At 50.6% G+C, this 18,659-nt stretch overlaps 5 protein-coding genes across 5 annotated transcripts; 2 read left to right on the plus strand and 3 right to left on the minus strand.

Annotated features, from left to right (window-relative positions):
* Positions 1-897: 897 nt before the first annotated feature.
* BDP81DRAFT_475835 (uncharacterized protein) lies at positions 898-5,980 on the plus strand (the record flags this gene model as incomplete). Its single annotated transcript, XM_060594753.1, has 4 exons — positions 898-944; positions 1,027-1,053; positions 1,137-1,576; positions 1,671-5,980. 4 exons carry the CDS (start codon positions 898-900, stop codon positions 5,960-5,962), a joined length of 4,806 nt encoding a protein of 1,601 aa, XP_060439305.1. The 3' UTR covers positions 5,963-5,980.
* Positions 5,981-10,202: 4,222 nt separating this feature from the next.
* BDP81DRAFT_454702 (uncharacterized protein) lies at positions 10,203-11,042 on the plus strand (the record flags this gene model as incomplete). The annotated part of the gene is made up of 4 exons (XM_060592975.1): positions 10,203-10,299; positions 10,429-10,620; positions 10,673-10,901; positions 10,943-11,042. 4 exons carry the CDS (start codon positions 10,203-10,205, stop codon positions 11,040-11,042), a joined length of 618 nt encoding a protein of 205 aa, XP_060439306.1.
* A 309-nt stretch (positions 11,043-11,351) lies between these two features.
* On the minus strand, positions 11,352-13,891 carry BDP81DRAFT_279256 (uncharacterized protein; the record flags this gene model as incomplete). Its single annotated transcript, XM_060582991.1, has 5 exons — positions 11,352-12,370; positions 12,599-12,902; positions 13,086-13,172; positions 13,367-13,706; positions 13,767-13,891. Coding segments are annotated over 5 exons (1,875 nt in total), but the record flags the coding sequence as incomplete, so codon positions are not given.
* A 1,141-nt stretch (positions 13,892-15,032) lies between these two features.
* On the minus strand, positions 15,033-16,573 carry BDP81DRAFT_454704 (S-adenosyl-L-methionine-dependent methyltransferase; the record flags this gene model as incomplete). The annotated part of the gene is made up of 7 exons (XM_060592976.1): positions 15,033-15,090; positions 15,158-15,796; positions 15,860-15,900; positions 15,959-16,082; positions 16,119-16,253; positions 16,329-16,381; positions 16,493-16,573. 7 exons carry the CDS (start codon positions 16,571-16,573, stop codon positions 15,033-15,035), a joined length of 1,131 nt encoding a protein of 376 aa, XP_060439308.1.
* A 961-nt stretch (positions 16,574-17,534) lies between these two features.
* On the minus strand, positions 17,535-18,630 carry BDP81DRAFT_399625 (uncharacterized protein; the record flags this gene model as incomplete). Its single annotated transcript, XM_060588596.1, has 2 exons — positions 17,535-17,935; positions 17,988-18,630. 2 exons carry the CDS (start codon positions 18,628-18,630, stop codon positions 17,535-17,537), a joined length of 1,044 nt encoding a protein of 347 aa, XP_060439309.1.
* Positions 18,631-18,659: the final 29 nt, after the last annotated feature.

Below are 18,659 nucleotides of genomic sequence, written 5' to 3' on the forward strand. Positions count from 1 at the left end.
AATTGGAGAGTGCGAGCAAATGGAGATAACGAAGCTATGTCTGGTCCGCTCGTACTTGTGGACATGTATCCACGGGGTCTATTGTCCGAATGATGACCAATTCTCCTCAACAATACAAGGATAAAACCTGCTCTCTGAGTCTCTTTCGCTACAGCATTTGTTGAAACGAACGTAGCGTCCATAAGTTGAGGCTTATGTGCGGCATCTCGTGATGTTTGGCTTTTCCTCCTCTGTGTGCCCACCCGCTCGGCCAAAGTACTGTTGAAACCAATGTTGCATACAACGGCCAAACCACGTAAACAATCGGATGTCTTTGTCTGCACGGGGCAGCGGCTGACTGTAGGTAAACCGTGAAAAATCATGCTATGCAGGCTTGCGCTAAACCAGAAATACCATGTGGCCAGGCGATTAGACCAATAGATTCTCTTGCGTCGCATGGGTTTCTGTGACCTGGTTCCCTTGGAATCGGATGTGGTGGTTCACATCGCAGAAGCTCGATAGAGCTGACCAAGCCGACTGGGCTTGCAAGCGACATGCTGCATCCCAGTCCTTTTCCAGTCACTCCGGACGCCTCTCTTCAACTCTTTAGAGCTGCCGGTGTACAATCAAATCGGGCGAGCCTGTGGTGAAAACCGTTATCTAGTAGGGCGGTGATGCGATTCTTCCATCGAAATTTCTCTTATTTATTCCCCGTGGTTTCCTCTCTGTTCTCTCACACGTCCACCGAACCCATCTACCTCGCCTCCACCCCGCATGCACAAGATCTGGCTTATTTCTCTGCTCTGCAGCTACAGGCTGAATTTCCACTCCTTTAGGACTTGTCATTGCTGATCTTAACCCATTCTATTCCACTAGCTGTCCCCAAAGTCTGGACAGCTTCGATTCATAACTGAGCCAATGGACGAACATGACATCAGCTACCACATGGTAGTTGAACTTCTAGCGTGAGTATTTTCGTTTCAACGGCTAATTAAAATGTTTCGTTCACAGACAACTGAAATGTCGCTAAGTGAGCCTTTGCTATAGCCATCAGTTTGCATCTCCCGTGAAATGGTAGGTCACGACAGACTAGACCGCAGCAACCCTGTTAATCACACCACGAATTATGATCCTGACTGAGGCACAAAATTTCTTAGGACCGACACGCATGCCACCTTATTCGATGATCATGTTGTGGAGAGGCTGATCGAGATTGGGCCGTCAAACACACTCACTACAATGGCGAATCAGACTTTGGCCTCCAACCGCTACAAGGACTATGATGCAGCCATGTCCATCAACAGAAAGATCTTGTCCTGCAAGTCGGATAGCTGCGAGATATATCACCACGTAGAAGCTGCGTTCAACAATTCAGCAGGGATGCCGGGAAAGGGCTTGGCAAAGTTGGCTGCGTCGGAGACGGATAGGGCACCAGTAACAGTGCCTCCCATCATCGTTGCATGCCAACCTGCTTCAGAGACGACAGGCGATCCCGTGATCACAGCTCGCCAGGTTTTGGAGTTCCTGATACTTCACAGGCTTAACAAGCCAGCCTTCAATCTGCCTGGATCAAACACAATTACGGAGATGGTCAAAGGTGGGTTTATCCCCATTCCAAAAGATGCAACGTGCAAGACCCCTTCATTCTCAAACTCAAAACATCGGCCAGAACTCATTTGATATTCCACTAGGGCAATCTACGCTACAGAGTGAGATTTTGGACGACTTATCTTCCGAATTCAACATGATACCCGATCGCGCAGAAGAGATGCCGCTGGAACAGCTGGCAGCGGACATACAAGCAGCGGGCTTCCCAGGATATTTCGGTAATGTTTCCAGTGCTGTTATTTCCGAGGTCATGGCGGCGAAGATGCCTGCTGGATTCTCATCTGAAAATACAAGGGGATATTTAGAACGGCAATGGGGTTTGCGCCAGGGTCACCAGGATGCTCTTCTGCTTTGGGCTGTTCTAGAGGCACCGAAAGCCCCCATCGATGACGAGATCTCGGCGAAGCGATTCCTGGATGGCGTTTTTGAAAAGTACACCAAAGACCGCGACTCGAATATTGCAGTATCGCCCGTGTCAACCCGGCAACAACCTAACACAAACGAACATGCGGGCTTAAATTTTCCGGCAGAGCAAAAGATATTTTACCGCAACCTCTTGGAACTCTGTGCCCGGACGCTCCAACTGGACTCGGAAGAGGATAAGGCCAGCAAGCTACAGAGCTACGTAGGTCGACTTCAGTCCCAAGTCGACGGTTGGATCGCAGAGCATGGTGTGGCATATGTCTCTGGGATTGAGCCTATATTCACAAGGGAAAAGACTTGGACGTACGACTCCGCATGGAACTGGGCTCTTGTCGATCTTCTCCAGACGTATTACAACATCCGGACCGGGGTCCTCGGGTCACAAGACGCTGCAGAGCTTGCCCGCATCACGATGAGTATCGCGAACAAGTCTAGGCCTGGTTCAGTTGAAGTCTTCAACTTCCTCCTCGAGAGAGAGCGAAGAAATACAAACTCCAACCTACTTGCTGTGACATTTCTTGAAGAGTTGTTGGAAACTTGTCTCGCGGCCTGGAAGGTCCCTCCCCGATTTCAGCCGGATTTCGCACCGACGAGACCTTCCACAGTCATTGACATAGATGGCATCGTTCGAGTCCAAGACATCCCTCGTGAGGGTTCGGTTTCTCCGTCGACGTATCTCGACGAGATGTCCCGACCGCAGCGCACGGCTGGAACACCTACACCCTGGCTCCACCTCAAGTCTCGTTGCAAAAGAGAGTGGATTTACGACAGCGGCCTGACAAAAATGTTCTTCGATGAGGCACGCGAAGCGATCTCGGGTGGGATCTCCCTTGAAGACAAACACGTTCTTCTCACCGGAATTAGGCGCGAATCCATCGGTTCCGAGGTACTTTGCGCTCTCTTATCTGCAGGGGCCAAGGTTGCCGTCACGACAGAGAGCTGCTCAGCTGAGACCACGAGCTACCTCCAGGGGCTTTACGCCGAGTACGGAAGCCGTGGTTCAAGCCTGACCCTAGTCGCCTGTAACCTAGCAAGCATACGCGACATCGAATCGCTCATCGCGTGGATATATCTGTCATCGGAATCCGGTGGTCTGGGTTGGGATCTTGATTGCGTCCTCCCCTTTGCCGGCATCGGCGAGGAAGGCCGCAAAATTGACGGCATCGACTCTAGAAGCGGACTAGATCACAGGCGCATACTGAAGAACACCATACATCTCCTCGGTACCATCAAACGATACAAACACAACATCACCGGTACAGGCGGATGCGGCCGCCCTGTCCAAGTCGTTCTACCACTCTCACCCAACCACGGCATCTTTGGCGGCGACGGTCTCTACGCCGAGTCGAAACTAGGTCTCGAAAGCCTGCTCGACAAATGGTACTCTGAGAACTGGTCAGAGGCCTTGTCGATTTGTGGCTGCTCTGTCGGCTGGGTGAGGTTGACCTCGCTAATGGGAGGTGACAACACAGTCACTGAGAGCGTCGAGGCGGATCTCGGTGTGCGCACATTCTCAACCCGGGAGATGGCTTTCAATATCATTCTGCTATTGAATCCAAATGTGGCTTGTTTGTACGAGGATGAGCCAGTCTTCGCCGACTTTAATGGGCACCTAGGCTGCGTTGACGGCCTCAAGGCCTTTGTCGATCAGGCTCAGGCAACAATACGAGAAAAGAGCGACATTGTGCGAGCAGTCCGGATCGAGGACGAGTTGGAGGCTTTCGATACGGGCACGCTTCCGCTGGCAGACTTACCACAACCCGAAAGCATGCGAGCATTGCTGAAAGTCGGGTTTCCAAAGCTCACGGACTACGAGGACACCGTCCGCGACGTAGACAGCAAACTGCACGGCATGATCGACCCCGATCGCGTGGTCGTCATAACTGGTTTCGGAGAGCTGGGCCCTCACGGAAACTGCCGCACGCGTTGGGAGATGGAAGCATATGGGCAGTTTTCCCTTGAGGGATGCATCGAGATGGCCTGGATCATGGGCCTTATCAAGCACTCCAACACAGTCTCTGCCGGCTCTCCTACTGAATCCGATGCATCTCCTAGTGCTACCACCCAAGGGCATTGCGGTTGGATCGACGTGGCTTCTGGTCAACCCGTGTGGGATAGCGAGGTCAAGTCTCGTTACGAAAAGCACATCCTCGAACACAGCGGTATACGCGTCGTCAAGCCGGCCCTCTGGAACGGGCACAGTCCGAAAGCGGAGCAGATGTTGCAAGAAGTTATCATCGAAGAGGACTTATCGCCGTTTGAGGTTTCCAAGGATGACGCCGTTGAGTTCAAACAGCAGCACGGCGATAAGGTCGACGTCAAGCCGCTCGAAAATGGTCACTTTGAAGTCCGATTGAGAAAGGGGGCACTGCTGATGATCCCAAAGGCTCTCAACTTCGGAACCAACGTCACGGGACAGCTTCCAACGGGTTGGAATCCGCGGCGTTACGGACTATCGGAGGAAGTTGTCTCGCAGGTCGACCGCATCACGCTGTTTGCCCTGGTCTGCACCGCTGAAGCATTTCTCTCGTCGGGCATAACCGATCCATATGAGCTGTACCAATATTTGCACGTGTCTCAAGTCGGCAATTGCACCGGCACAGGTATCAGCGGCGCGACTTATCTCAACAAGGTGCACAAAAGCATATTCAAAGATGATTCGGTACAACGAGATGTGCTGCAGACCTTCGCCGACACCGTCGCGACATGGGTGAACATGCTGCTCATATCGTCTGCGGGCCCTACAAGAACGCCCGTCAGCGCATTTGCGACCGGCTTAGAGTCATTAGACACAGCTTTTGACCTCATCGTGACGAGAAAAGCAAAAGTCTGTCTAGTCGGGGCATCAGATAACATGGAAGAGGACGAAGTCTACAAGCTTGCCAACATTGAAGCGATCAACGACTCCAGGGCAGACGCCGCACGGCTTCCGACACCTAAGGATATGACGAGGCCGACGGCATCGACGAGTAAAGGTTTTGTCGAGTCGCAGGGCGCCGGCATACAGGTTGTTATGTCCGCTAGATTGGCCATTGAGATAGGCGTCCCAATCTACGCCATCGTCGCATTCACCGGCATGACGAGCGACAAAGCTACGCGGCCAGTCGCGACGCCCGGCAAAGGTGTCCTCAGCAACGCTCACGAGGTGCATCTGTTGCCTACTGGGCGGTCTGCAGCTTCTCTTTCGCTCTCTGTGCGGAAAAATCTGCTGAATCATCGACTTGCTCAGATTGCGGCGTCTCGTAACAAGGGGCTTGCCGATACGGAAGCGGCGGGAAACCGAGTCGATGCGGCCGTCATCGAACACTACTTCTTACGCATGGAGGCCGACGCCCGTTTCAGTCTTGGCAACGGTTTCTGGCATGATTCGACTTCTATTGCCCCGATCCATGGCTCATTAGCTGTCTGGGGCCTGGATGTGGATGACATCGCTGTGGTATCATTCCACGGCACATCATCGAAGGCGGATGATCGCAACGAGATTGACATTTTTCAGCGCCAGCTCCAAGATTTGGACCGAACGGCGGGTAATGTTCTGTGTGGCGTATTCCAGAAGCATTTGCTAGGCCACCCCAAAGGCCCAGCATTATCCTGGATGCTTAACAGTTGTATCCAGATTCTCGGAAGCGGCCTCATCCCGGGCAACACCGACGCCGACAATGTACATCATGGGCCACGTGATATCAACTTCGTAACGATACCAAACCGTAACGTGCAGACCGACAAAATTGCTGCCTTTGCAATCATGTCTTTTGGCGTTGGGCAGAAGAGCGCGCAGGCAATTGGCGTGCATCCTCGGTACTTGTTCGCCACCATGGGGCGGGAAGCGTATGAAGATTATCGTGTTAAGGCAAATAGACGGCATTTGAGGGCGGAGCAACGGCTGGAGACGGGGATGATGCGCGAGAACATGGTTGTCTTAAGGGAAGAGCCGCCATTCCATGATGGCTAAGATGAGTATCGCATCCTTATTGTTGGATTCACAGGTGGAAAAGGAAATACTCGAGTATCGTGGGTAGCAACGATCACCGACTGTAGTGGTGATATTGCTTGTTGTTCTTGTTGTTGAGTGGAAGTCTAACCAGGTGCGAGCGGCGGCAGGAAGTCTGGGGTATACCCTCGTGTGGCTAAGCCACACGGACCACCGTGGCTGGAACGGACCGCGGCAGCAACCTCCTGCTGCCTAATGTAGGCCTATTCCAACAGATTCAAACCTTACCTTGCTGTTTTCATCTTCCCTCTCAGTAAGGTGATTGTGTATTCAGCTCCTCCATCAAGCAAAGTAGGAGACTCGCGAACCTCATCATACTAACTTGAAAGTTAGGCAGATATTCAAGGGGAATAGTAACCTCACTCTGTTCTAGAACACCGATTCCTCCCTTTTTGACATTACCAATGAGCATAGATTAATCGAGATTTTCTCCTCTACGCTCCTTGAATATTGTTACCATCGTTGACACAAGGGAGTATTCACAGGTTGGAGCGTCTCAAACCTTTGGAGAAGTCATTATTCACCCCTTATCGACTTCGTTCACAATCTTTTGAAGGTCGGAACAGGACAGGCATTTGTGATGTCAATAACTCAGATGCGGAATGTTCCATGATTATCTCCGTCATAATAGAAGCCAACCGCCAACTATGGGTCCAATCTTTCGATCGCTGAGGGGGTTGGGGTTGATTTATTTCAAAGTTTGGGATAATGTCGAAAATACGTCAAGCGAAATGGGAGTTATTAATGTTTCACAGTTAACAAAACCACTGTTATGGTCGGAGCAAAAACAATTTACCTTGTGCATTACACTCCTTCAGAATATAGATCCGCCCTGATGTTACGGGGATAATCAGCACATCCTAGGGAGTTAATGTTACGACCCAACATGCATGACCAAGACCAGTGCCTGCCCCGCAGGCTTGCGGCAGCTACGGCACACCATATGCACAAGTCACGGGAACACATACGTCACCCCACGGAATAAAAGAACTATAGAACAAGTTACGTAATAATAAAATAAAGAAACCCATACGCCAAGGATACGGAGCCCGTCCTTTCAGGATACGGAACCCGTTAGGAAAACATACGGACAAAGGATATGTTCAGGATTAGGACTTATATATAGGATAGACTTGAGCCGGGCTCAAGGACAGACTTTGTGGGCAGTACACACTGCTCATCTGGATCAACAAGGCAAGCAATCAGGCAATACAACTGGTATTGTTGGTTGGTTGGTGATGTGGTCAAGAGGGTGAAAGGTGGCTGCGGTGGGCTGGATCAACCAGGAGGTGGATCGGGCAGCTGGTGCCTGGGGCACCAGCCACTGCCTCAGGTATCCACAGTCCCACACAATGAGCCTTGGCCCGTTGTCATTCACGATTCGACGTAGCTTAGTGTTGCATATCGGCCAAGCAGTTAGCTTGAATTATAAAGGATTTCCTTCAAAGCTATCAAGTTACAGGTTTCGTGAGATCCTCATTCATTGAGCATCATTTTTCAGTCACAAAGAGTCACAACGTTGAAGTGGTTGAACGCCACGCCTAGCTGTTTGAAACTAGGTCCTATTGTTTAGCAACCTACCGCTCGTCATGACGAAGACTTCTTCAACTTCCCTTTACACATTGTGCAGGACACAATTGACATGCTGTTCAAAGCTAGGCCCTATTTCCTCTCCGTCTGGCACGGAAGAGCACTTTCTGGGGGTTGACAAACCACCTATTGACGGTTTTCAATTCCCCACTGACAAATTTGAATTAATATTCTCTGACCAGCTCCGGCATCAATTTCATTATCTCCAGGCTTGATGTATGCTTCCCTAGGCAGGTCCTCGCGTCCGCCCCAAAGAGCAAGTAATACTGCTCCATGGCCGTCAACCTCTCCAAGGAGGTGTGTCAATAACCCAGCCGCTTCGGTACGAAGTCCGTGGCGTTCGTGCCAAAGACATTTACGTTTTTGCTTAGATGGTCTCTCCGCCATCTTTTTCCTTGATACTAATTTTATGGCTTTTTGACTGAAGTCTTCGCGCAAGGCTTACAATACCACGAGAAGGGTTACCGTAGAGGATAAAAAGTATTGGTAGAAAGGCGGCGCTGACGCCTGAAAGTGTTGATAAGGTATTGGTGTCTTGCAGACCTCGCACGATACCGTCGATATCTAATCCGCCAGATTCCAAGAAGCCAACTCGTCTGCCTGACTATTACGAAAATCACAAAATTGACGTAATCGGGCAAGTAAGCCAAAGCCAATCTAACCGTGATCTCGCTATCACATCGAAGGCATAATACTACATCCGCTTCTTCAGATCGAACGTCTGTCCGCTTTCGGTGAACTCGTCGAAACGCTTCAGAAGAAGCGCAACACATCTGTCTACATTGTTTGTTTCTTTGTTTTATATTTAACGCCATGGCGGCAAGGGCGCAGCCGCCCTTGCGGCAGACCTCCCGAAGGGTATGTGGCGTGGAGGGTCGCAGGCTCCAGCTATATACTATATAGTACATGCCGTATCCTGACGTCCTCCAAGTCTTGCTCGTGAGCTACTATGTGTTCTATCCATCCCTAGTTCCCACTGGTGCCCTAGTTCCGTTATAACCATCTGGTTTCCTAATAGAGGTAGTTTGTCGTTTGGAGGATAGGTTATGGCCTATCTCCTAGTACCGCGGGCAGATCTTCTGGAAGAAGTCTGTCACGCAGAGGAAGGCCTGAAAGCCTTCAGAGTCAGTGATTAGCCCCTTGAAGTAGCGATCGAGGGACCCTATAGGTCCTACGGGCTCCTGGCGGCTGTAGGGGTAGAGGGTGGGCCACTGTTGCCTCCTCAGTAGGGTCTTTCGGCAGTAGACTAGATGGTCTGCCTCCTTAACCTCTCCACAGGAGCAGGTGAGCAGTGCTTCTGTGTGGTTAAAGCGTTGGTGATACTGTTCAAAGTCCCCGTGGCCTGACCGCGCCGCAAGGAGGTGATGAAGGGCAGCCCTAGGGAGGCCAAGTTCAGGAGGGCAAGCAAGGGTGGCCTTGAGCCCTAGTTGGGTATAGCGGGGGGTTGCCTCTTGTTTCCACCATCGTCTATATTGGCGTCTTGGCCGCTCTTTAGCAAGCCACTTGATACCTGACAGAGTAGCTAGTTGGCCCCTAGGGCCTGGCAGAGTTGTTCCCTCCTTAGCTAGGCTGTCTGCTTCTTCATTTCCTTTTATATCTTGGTGCCCCGGAGACCAATGGGTTCGTATACCGTATATCCTAGCTGCCTCCTGGATCTCTAAGAAGGCAGCTTGTGAGGAGTCTGGGACCTTGCCACGGATTCCCTGGATGACACTGGTATTATCGATGCAGATGTGTATCGGCTGGCCCTGAGAGGTATGGAGGGCCCGCCGGAGCCCTGACCTCGCCCCTTCCGCCTCATCGTCAAACACCTCTGCTAAGCCGAGGCGGCCGCAGCCCTGGGCTATACGTCTGTTCTTGCGGTAGATGACAAAGCCGAACCCAGTGGCCCCATCAGCGGCTTTAGAGCCGTCCGAGTAGACGATTGTATGGTTGTCTGGTACGGTCTTGAGCCAGGCTTGGAAGGCTTTAGCTGCATCCTCCTTGCGCTCTAGGGCTATGAGGTCTTGTGAGCCTGGGGGGTATTGCGGCTGTATGAGTAAAGGCCTTGGGCATTTAGGTAAGAGGCCAGCTGTTCTTTGAAGTCGGTCCCCTCCTAGTGAAGCGAAATAAACATTTACGGTCATAGCTGAGAAAGGCGGTTGGTGAGTGCCAGCAGAGTGGCTAAGGAAAATGAAAGACCTGGCCAGGCAGACAAACAAACAGTGGGTGGTCGACGCTTTGCTTACCCCCTGTTACTTGCCCAGGCTGAGCGGCGAAGAGCGGCCCCACTTCCTTCTACTACGGTTCCGATTTAGTGGGTCAATGACACGGAGTTTTCGAAAGCGCTTAAGGTATGCCGAATGCTTCTTCTAGCGTCGGAGGCGCCGCTTTTTCGGCCACCCCCGTTGATACAGGCCCGAAGCGCCCGGCAAGTCGCTGAACAGTCCGTATCCGATCTAGCTTCATTGTAGCCGCTCGCCAAGATAGCACACGAGAAACAGGGACAGTGACCCAATTTAACCCGCAAGCTATCTCTTACTTAGGTACAACGAGATCCGGTATATTAAGCTCAACCGCTCGCCTTCGCGAAAATCTTGCCTGTCGACCCTCATCCTGCTTGCGATTCATCATGTATGCTTTGCGTCGCCAGACAAGCTGTGCTGATGGATCTGCCTTCTATGTCTGCAGCCACAATAATTTCCGCGGGTGTTGCTCGGCCGATCCTTGTGCGCTACCCAGTTGTCCAGACATCAGTACATCATCATCAACGAACCCAACTACTCTATTGTCGAGTACTATAACGACGTCGCTCATTATTAGTTCGACGACCTTTTTTTTACCTGATCTAACTACAGCAACAACAACGACCCTAACCCCTGCGGTACCTCTGGCCACCGCTGGCACTTCGAGTATGGGAGATGATGGCGAAGAATTTTCGCTTCGGTGGATAGGATTGATCGTCGGGATTGGACTCCCCGCGATCGCTGGGATTACTTTTCTCACAATGCGCATGAGAAGAAGATCAAAACTGAAGTCCGCTACCTCAAGTATGTTATGCCACGTTGAGATGTATGCCTGCTTAGTCCTGACATTACGCAGATTTACCTGTAATGACAGAGCTGCCTGAAGCCATTGAGCTGCCTGAAGCCATTGAGCTGCCTGAAGCCATTGAGCTGCCCCAAGCAGTAGAGCTGCCTTCGGAGCTTCCTGTGGGGATCCGCGCGGAACTGCCCATTTCCGACAAGCAACATGAAGAGAGAGACGAATGGCCAATATGTGGACCCAAGGCGACGATGAGCGCTACACCGCAGGAGATCTCGAGGAATGAGTATGTAAACAGCTGGTCACGTTATAGTTTCAATCACAAAGTTTAAGCGTAGTTCCTCGGTCATCGGAATTCGCCGTTTCTCGGAGCTTTCTGTGTTCTGAGCGCTTTAAATCAGAAGACTCCGTCGAAGGCAGTTCTTGAGATATGTCGAGTCCAGCGTGGCCATGTAGTATTGATCATCCTGTTCATTCGTGTCGAAGCCGCTAGTGGTGAGCTATCAGCCCCTGTGCACTAAATCAAATTATCACTAATAATAACTTGTTTTGATGCTATTCTTGAGGTACGTAAAAAGAAAGAGCTTGAATAAGGTCGCCGCCTTAGGGAATTCACGAGCTAACTGGGAAGGTTTGGTCTTGGAAAGCATCTTCTATTCAGAGCCTAATGTATCCATTCTATCTTCTCGCTCTGGTCAACCGACGGTTCTGCTGCCCGCTAGTATGGCCGCTTCAACCCTGTCTGGCTGTCTCGTCCGTGACAATCCCAAGCATGCTTTGTCCAAGACTCAAAACCATCAACAGTGAATTGCCTGCCTTCATTCTGTTGACAAATAATGCATGAGAAAGTCTTATTGAAAAGCCCAGCGTGTTTGTGGGCTCGATTCGTGTGCCGTGAGTAGCTGTTACCAACGCATACGGCCAAGCCGCAAAGCAAACATGCCAACCTCTCAGCCTTTTCTCGTCGCTTTGGAGTATGCCGTCTAATAGGTGAAAGGTAAGTAGGCAGGTATGGCGCATTCGAGACTCCGTGATCCTTCGCGATGTGATGACTCCATGCCGAGGGTGTATTAATGGGTTCAGACGATCGACCAGAGCGAGCACATTCGGGACATTCAAAAGGCTGTTCGAACTGTCCCTTTGCTATGTGGACATTCAGCGTGTGCCTGGTCAAGTTTGGACGGCTCTTGTATGTGCCACATCCAAACATGCAGCTGTGCGTCTGCTCATTTTCTCCTGCATCGCTAAGAGGCCGTTCGACTGGGACTGGCGGAGACCGCACGTTCAATCGAGCCTCGGGGCTTGCAGTAAGACACCTGTCAGCTATTGTCTGAGCTGACGCAGGAAGCTTGCTAAGATATGCAAGTCCCATTCGAACGAAGTCAGCAGTTCTCCCCTTGTGAGGAGTTTTCTGGCACAGGAACTTGCCGATCGCAGCAGCTCCTTGCGAGCTTGCCTCATGGAAGCGCCGTCGATGTGATTCAGAACTCTGACTTAGTTCTCCCGGTATCGGCATTCCGGAGGCTCGCAGTGTGTCGACTCTTTCAAAATAAGCCTTTCTGTCTCGATCAATGGTGAGCTCCTCCAGTTTGTCGCGCATGGACTGGATCTGGGCTGCTACACGTTTGGTTTCTGGACGGTCGGCGGCAGTTCTTCTTCGTAGAGTCTCGTACTCGATCCTCAGTTTTCGAAGATCACTTCGCTGTTCCCATGATTTGATGTCTTCCTTTTTAGGGTAAATTGGGGCGTTTTCGTCTCGATGAAGGCTCGAATTTGCCAGAAGAGCGTACAATCTTTCGTGATGTTCGAGGTGGAGGACCCTTGCAAAGGCTACCCGAGGAAGATTCTCGGCTACATGGACCGGTTGATAGCTTCCTTGAAACACGGCCGAGGTATGCGAAAGGATGAAGTTGCTCAAGTGAGGCTCAAGGCACTCTGTGAATCTGTGAGAGACGGTTGGTTGATGTAGTAGAGCGAACTTACTATGTAGCCTGCCACCTGCACCTACTCTCATCGAATATGGCCGTGGAGGTTCGCGAACTCCAGCTACAAGGAGTACCTGGTACCACAAATCATAAAAGGCCGGGTACGTTATTTCAAATAGCGTCTGGTTTTCCATATCCTTTTTCCAACGCAAAGGGATATAGTCCACATCTTCCAGTATAGGGCGACAGAGAATCTCGTCCATCGAGCTGAAAGGTGTCTCCAAGGCGTTTTTCTCAAGAGCCACTACGATGACTTGACTGACGATACACAAGAGAGGCCATGGAATTACCGTGATCGATATCTTCACTCTAAAACGAGAATTAGCCGGGGAACCGAGCATGATGAATCAGGTGATGGATACTTACACGTCATCTTGCTTTCGTCTGATTTTCTTGCTCGCTTGCTTATTCTGATAGATGGTGAATGTTGCAAATAGTTGAGTTCTGCTTTTGTCTAGCGGGTCACGGACGACGGCTAGCTGGACCTGGCTAAAAGGCATCTGCATGAGTGTGCCGGGCCGAAAGCCTCCGATGCTAGAGAGAAGCAAAACGGCATGAAAAGCGATCCTCGTCTTCGGAGAACATCTGACGTCCATTCCACGCCTCCACAGGACATCTAGGTAAAGTGTTATGTCTTCGGCAGTGGCAGGCACCTTCTCGAATGTTTGCTCCCGCTTGAGATGCATGATGTCAACAAGCTTTTCTCTCAACCACTGTAACGCTAGATCAGAGATAGCCGGCATTCATGAAGTGGGCATGTACTGACCAGGGATACCTTGTAGGCCGGATTGCTGGTTTGTCCTCTACCTTCGTGGAAGACTAACTTCCACTGCGCTTGGTTGTGTGGCTCCTCCTGCCTTTTTTTCTGAAGCACTTTCATATCGGCGGACCCCACAAGACTCTTCCATACATCCATGAGCGCAACTCCCGTACTGACCATGCGCACCCATTCGTTCTCTTCTGGGCCCAGACAAACGCGGAGTTCATACGAGTTCTCGACGTAGGCTTTCAGAAACATGCGTATGTAGGTAGTGGCTGTGTTGCAATGGAGGCAAAAGTCAAGCCAAGTCTGGTTGGGGTCGATGTTCACAACGTTCTTTGCCCACCTGTGCGTACGGAAATGGCGTTAGTAAACCCGTGTTGATTATAGGGTGAAGCTTTCTCACAGTTCCCATTTTGCCCACACTCTTTCACGTTGATCTGCTGTTTTAGATGCAACGCTAGCGCGGTCGGGCAAAGCTTCCTCAGAGAAAAGAGCGAAATCCCTCGCAGCTCTTTCTTGTTGTGAACGTAAGTCGCCAGGGACTGGTCGGCCGGGGATTGAGTGAAAATCCATCGTGGTAGGAACAAGAAGTCTGCGAAATAGCGAGTGGGAGGACGAAGGGAACGCCGGGAATGAGTGTGAGGGACGGAGGAGTGCGAGTGAGGGAGGGAGGGATGATAGGGAATTTGAATCCCAGATTTAAATTTTGACCGCAATAACCGCCGTCGTCTATGGCCACACCCGGGCTCTGCCTTTGCGGCGCGTAATAGCGACCGGGCCGGAGGCCAGAAACGGAGATGTCGCTCTAACGGTACGGGCAACACGGGAAGGAAATGTGGGGCCATCTCCGTCTCACCGGCGCTTAGTCAGAAATACGACTCTCCATAGGTAAGACTCCCCTCACTGGCTTGTCTATGGGAGAGCGGACGGGATCCCGAATTTTCCAATGGCTATGGTCGTATGTGAGGGTATCGTGAGTTTGGGTTGCTCAACTCGTGCTGCACAACGCCCGTGGGCTGAGATTTTCCACGTCACCCGCATCAACTCATGAGCGATTAGTTAGACTCAATCAGTTTAGAATTTGATTCAAAGTTTTAAGCTTGGAAGACTGTTACCATTCTCTCTTTGCTTGGGGAAAATTGGCAATATTTGACACGCCGGGTCGTATTACAAGTTAATTTACAACTAGGGCATGTAAGAGGCACCGATCTCCGTTTAGCCACTTTCGGAATCGAGGAAGTCAGCAATAAGCAGGGAATAGATTCCAGTACGAAATCAGTCTGTAGATGATTCATGAGCCGTGCAACTGCCGAGGTCGCTCGAGTGATTTCTAGTACAGTCAAGTTAGAGCTTGTGATGGGGACGTAATCGCCGCGAAGCCCTCATACTGACAGGCTGCCAGCCTGATTCGGCTGCGAAGCATGCGCCGTTCTTTTTCAATCACACTTTCAGTACTTCGCAGTATATGTTATTCCATTGAAAATGCTTTGGAATAACCTATCTCTCTCTGCATGTTGTGTGCTGTTATGCGCTCTATTTCCCGACTTCAATTCTTCTCTGTCGCACCATGCTGGCCAAAGCTTGACCCGTCAGGATCTACAAGAGCCGGCACTTTCCAACTGTATTCAGGGTCGATTGTCTACTTGTGATCCTCCGTCCTTTTTGGCTTTCAACTTTCAGCCTGAGTTCCCTCCTGCTCCTCGGGTTTGCGTGCGTAAACAACATGGCTGAAACTCGTGGTTAGTCTGATTTGAGCTATAGGAGATATAGATTAGGGTGATGAAATTGACTTACAGGTAAATGTACGCTTGAAGCTTTGGGTCTTTGAGGGCCTTACGCATCTCCGCAACAAAGACGATGATCTCGGCATACTCCCACCCCATGATTTCCTTGAGCAGGAATAGTGCGAATCCCTCAAGAGACTCATCGTTGTACATCAAATTGTACTCGCCAACCTCCTTCAGTTTTGGATCCTTAGGCCAAGAACCAATGGGGATGGAGTATCTCTTCTCCACGATATCGACATATCCCTCTGCTTCGAGAGCTCTGGCAATGCCGCGGTTATGGGTCTGGGTCAGCGTCTTGCCGAGTTTATCAGCTGCTTCAAAGAAGATCGGTGCCCATCGGCTAAAAACATGGTCTTTAGGGATATCGTCACCGTAGAGTTGCGACCGAGTTGTAATATCGAATTCTTTGATTTCGATATAGCCTCCGGGAATCAGATGGTTGAAAGCTTGTTTATACAAGGCCGGCCAATCCGCGATACTAGCCTCAAGATGGCTAACATGGATGAAATCGAAGTCCTCAGACCAAGTCCACGGCTGCTCGATGTCGTCGACTTGGAACTTGCAGTTCGGAGGGACCCAGCCGGGCTGAATGGGCGAGATATCGACACCAGTAACTTGTGCAGACGGAAATTCGTCGGCAAAATCACTATATGTAGGTTCTGGGCATTAGAAAGTCATTACATCTCTGGATCGAAATCTGGAGACTCACATAGCCCAGATACCAGTTCCAGTTCCAAGATCAAGCACTTTCTATGTGACTTTTTAGACACCAAAGACCTGTTTGTTTGACCATAGTGAGCTTACTTACTTGGGGACTGTCACCAAGAGGTGCCAAGAACAGTTTGTCGTCGAAGAATTGCAGCTCCCAATTGTGACTTTTAGTAAAGTCATTGTCGTCGTCAGTTATGATGATTTCAATTCTTGCATTTGCCCTGAGGGAGCAGTTGGCAGGCAATGTTTGTGCTTACGCAAGGTCCAGCGCTTCATTCTGCTTCTCGTCGTTGGGACCCCAGTAGTCCGTCTTTTGGGAGAAAGTCCGGCCATGGATGCGACGATAGTCAGTGATGCTTTCGCTCACGGATGTCGTAGACGTAGTTCGGATACTGTATCAAATTTGGTACAGTCAGTCTTCAGTATCGGATGCGAGATTCTAGGTGTAACGCCGGAATGGAAATCACCTCTCTGTATCTGCCTGCGAGCTTTCGTCTCCATCGGCGTCAATGCCTTCGTCCTGCATTTCCTGTCAGTACGCTTGTCCTTCCTGCGAACGCTGATACCTGCAATCGTCCTCGTCTGGATCTTGGATCACTGTCGCAAGTAGGCACGCCTCGATACAACTCACATGGTTATCAGCATCTACAGTTGCTGCAATCTCATTTGCAGGAGTGGCGTCTGCCACGGCCGCGACGTTTGGAGCCTGCATTCCGTATGAGTTCTGTCAATTGTGCGGGCCGGGGTATGTGATATGTTGTGGATAAAATGGTGAACATGAATCTGGATGATGTTTGAGGCAGAAAGAAAGAGATAAAGACCACGTGGAGCACAGAGTTGCCCCTCACTTCAAGTGACACTTCAAGTGAGCTGTTTGGGTGCTCCATCGATTCTTCCTTCAAGGCTATCCACTCAATGTTCTCGGCGAGCGCCTCCGTCTCCGCGAACGAATAAAATTCATGCTTGCGGTCACCCGAAATGCAGGACTTAAGCAGTTTTGGGAAGGTAATGGCTAGCTTTCGCGTTCAGAGACAAACCAACAGAGAATCAGTCCCAGTAAGTGCATGAGATGACAGGGGTTAGGCTCTGTTGGTTCCAACCGAGGCAGGACGCCTGTAGCGTTAGTCAGACGGGTCTCAAAAACCAGAAAACACATTGCAAAGGTTCTATCCCAGCTCTATTCAAATCAAACATACAAGTCGTATTGACTAAGCTGCAGGGCTCTGGAATGTCCATCCTGGTTGTGACTTGACAAGTTGCCGAGCTGTCATGACTACGACAACTACATTCCGCGGACATACTCGTTCAAGTTTTGCAGTGTTCATGCAAGGACTCGAGCAGAACCCAACCCGTTCTCTGCTTTAGTCGCTAGGTTCTCGTAGACTTAAAAGTCAGGCTTCACATCGAAGCTTCGTTCAATGCAACAGCTTAGGGCCCGAGAGATGTCAAACACTTGGCCGTTAAGCTCGTCATTGCATTTCGCTAGCAGTTCATCCAAGATGCAACCGCCATTCTACTCTCATGAAGTCCTCAAATCCTGCCACTTGATACTTTAAATCCCTTACCCAATGAGCACACGGTAAGACGATTACCTCGTAGCGTGTTGTTATGATGAGGCACCCGGAGAAATTAGAGGAAAGATAGCTAGAGAGTAAAGGGTATGCTACACGTATCTACTTCGTCTTGACGTGGCAATCATCTACGCACAGGCGAAACATGTACACCCACTGAACTTGTGGTACCGCTGGGAGCGTCGCCTTTGCCCATGAACTGTCTTCTTTCAGCTTCCAGTTCTCCAATCCGCTATCAAGAACACCGAACAACCCAGGAGCTGGCGTCACACTCCAGTCTTCTGCCTTTTGCAAGCCGAGTTCGGCTTGTTGATCATGCCATCGTCCAAGCAGAAACCGCGCTTTCCAGGTATTAAGCAATTCTTGCTGCATTGACCACTGCGTCGAGTCCCCAACAAGCCCTTGAAAGAAGCCTTTGGTTTCGCCATCTTCTTCGGAGCCAAAGGTCTTGTTGAAACAGGCATACTCTTCTATTCTTTCTAGGTTTTCCACATGAACCAAGACTGTCGGAGTTAGTTTCAACAAACAGAGCCAACTGAGTCGGGGCGGTCTTACCGATGCGCTCCTCACCATTGAACCCCCAGAGTCCAGATTGTGTTGCAGCATCGATCTTCGCGTGGATGGCGACTATTTTCTGACATACCAAGAAAGACTTGATACCCCAAAGAGTGCGGAAATTCTCCCGATCACTTAAGGGTGGGAAGAGTGTATGCAGAACCTCTCCCGTGACGCACACCGTTTGGGCGTGAGCCGCAACGGGAGACAGGTATCTGAATGGACCCAAGGGAGAACGAGCTGACCAGTAATGACCACAACTTGGATCCCAGTCAAGGAATATGATATTCCTGCTCGGAGCACGATCAAACCACAAGACTGCTGGTTTTTCGTTGGTAATTGCATCATTCTTCGTCCGCCACTCATCATCTCGCGGTACTGAAAACCCCGCAGCCTGTCTGGATTCACGACAGACGGCCGCAATGACCGGAGGGATGGAGTTGAGCCTGTACGTCATCTGATGACTGCACTCCTCGTTTCCATCATTTGTCGGCATATATCTACTGTGAATATACCCTGCTCTGTGAGGTTTGTTTATCTCGACAACGCGGACGCGAGGTAGACACTCATCCCAGATGGCTCGGCGAAGCTCTAAAGGGAGCTGCGGGAAGAGACGAAATTCTTGAGGCTGTACTGTCGGCATTTTGAACTTCGTCTGAAAAAGGTTCTGAG

This window comes from Colletotrichum phormii (assembly GCF_030913505.1).
Source record: "Colletotrichum phormii strain CBS 102054 chromosome Unknown BDP81scaffold_30, whole genome shotgun sequence".
NCBI classification, from domain to species: domain Eukaryota; kingdom Fungi; phylum Ascomycota; class Sordariomycetes; order Glomerellales; family Glomerellaceae; genus Colletotrichum; species Colletotrichum phormii.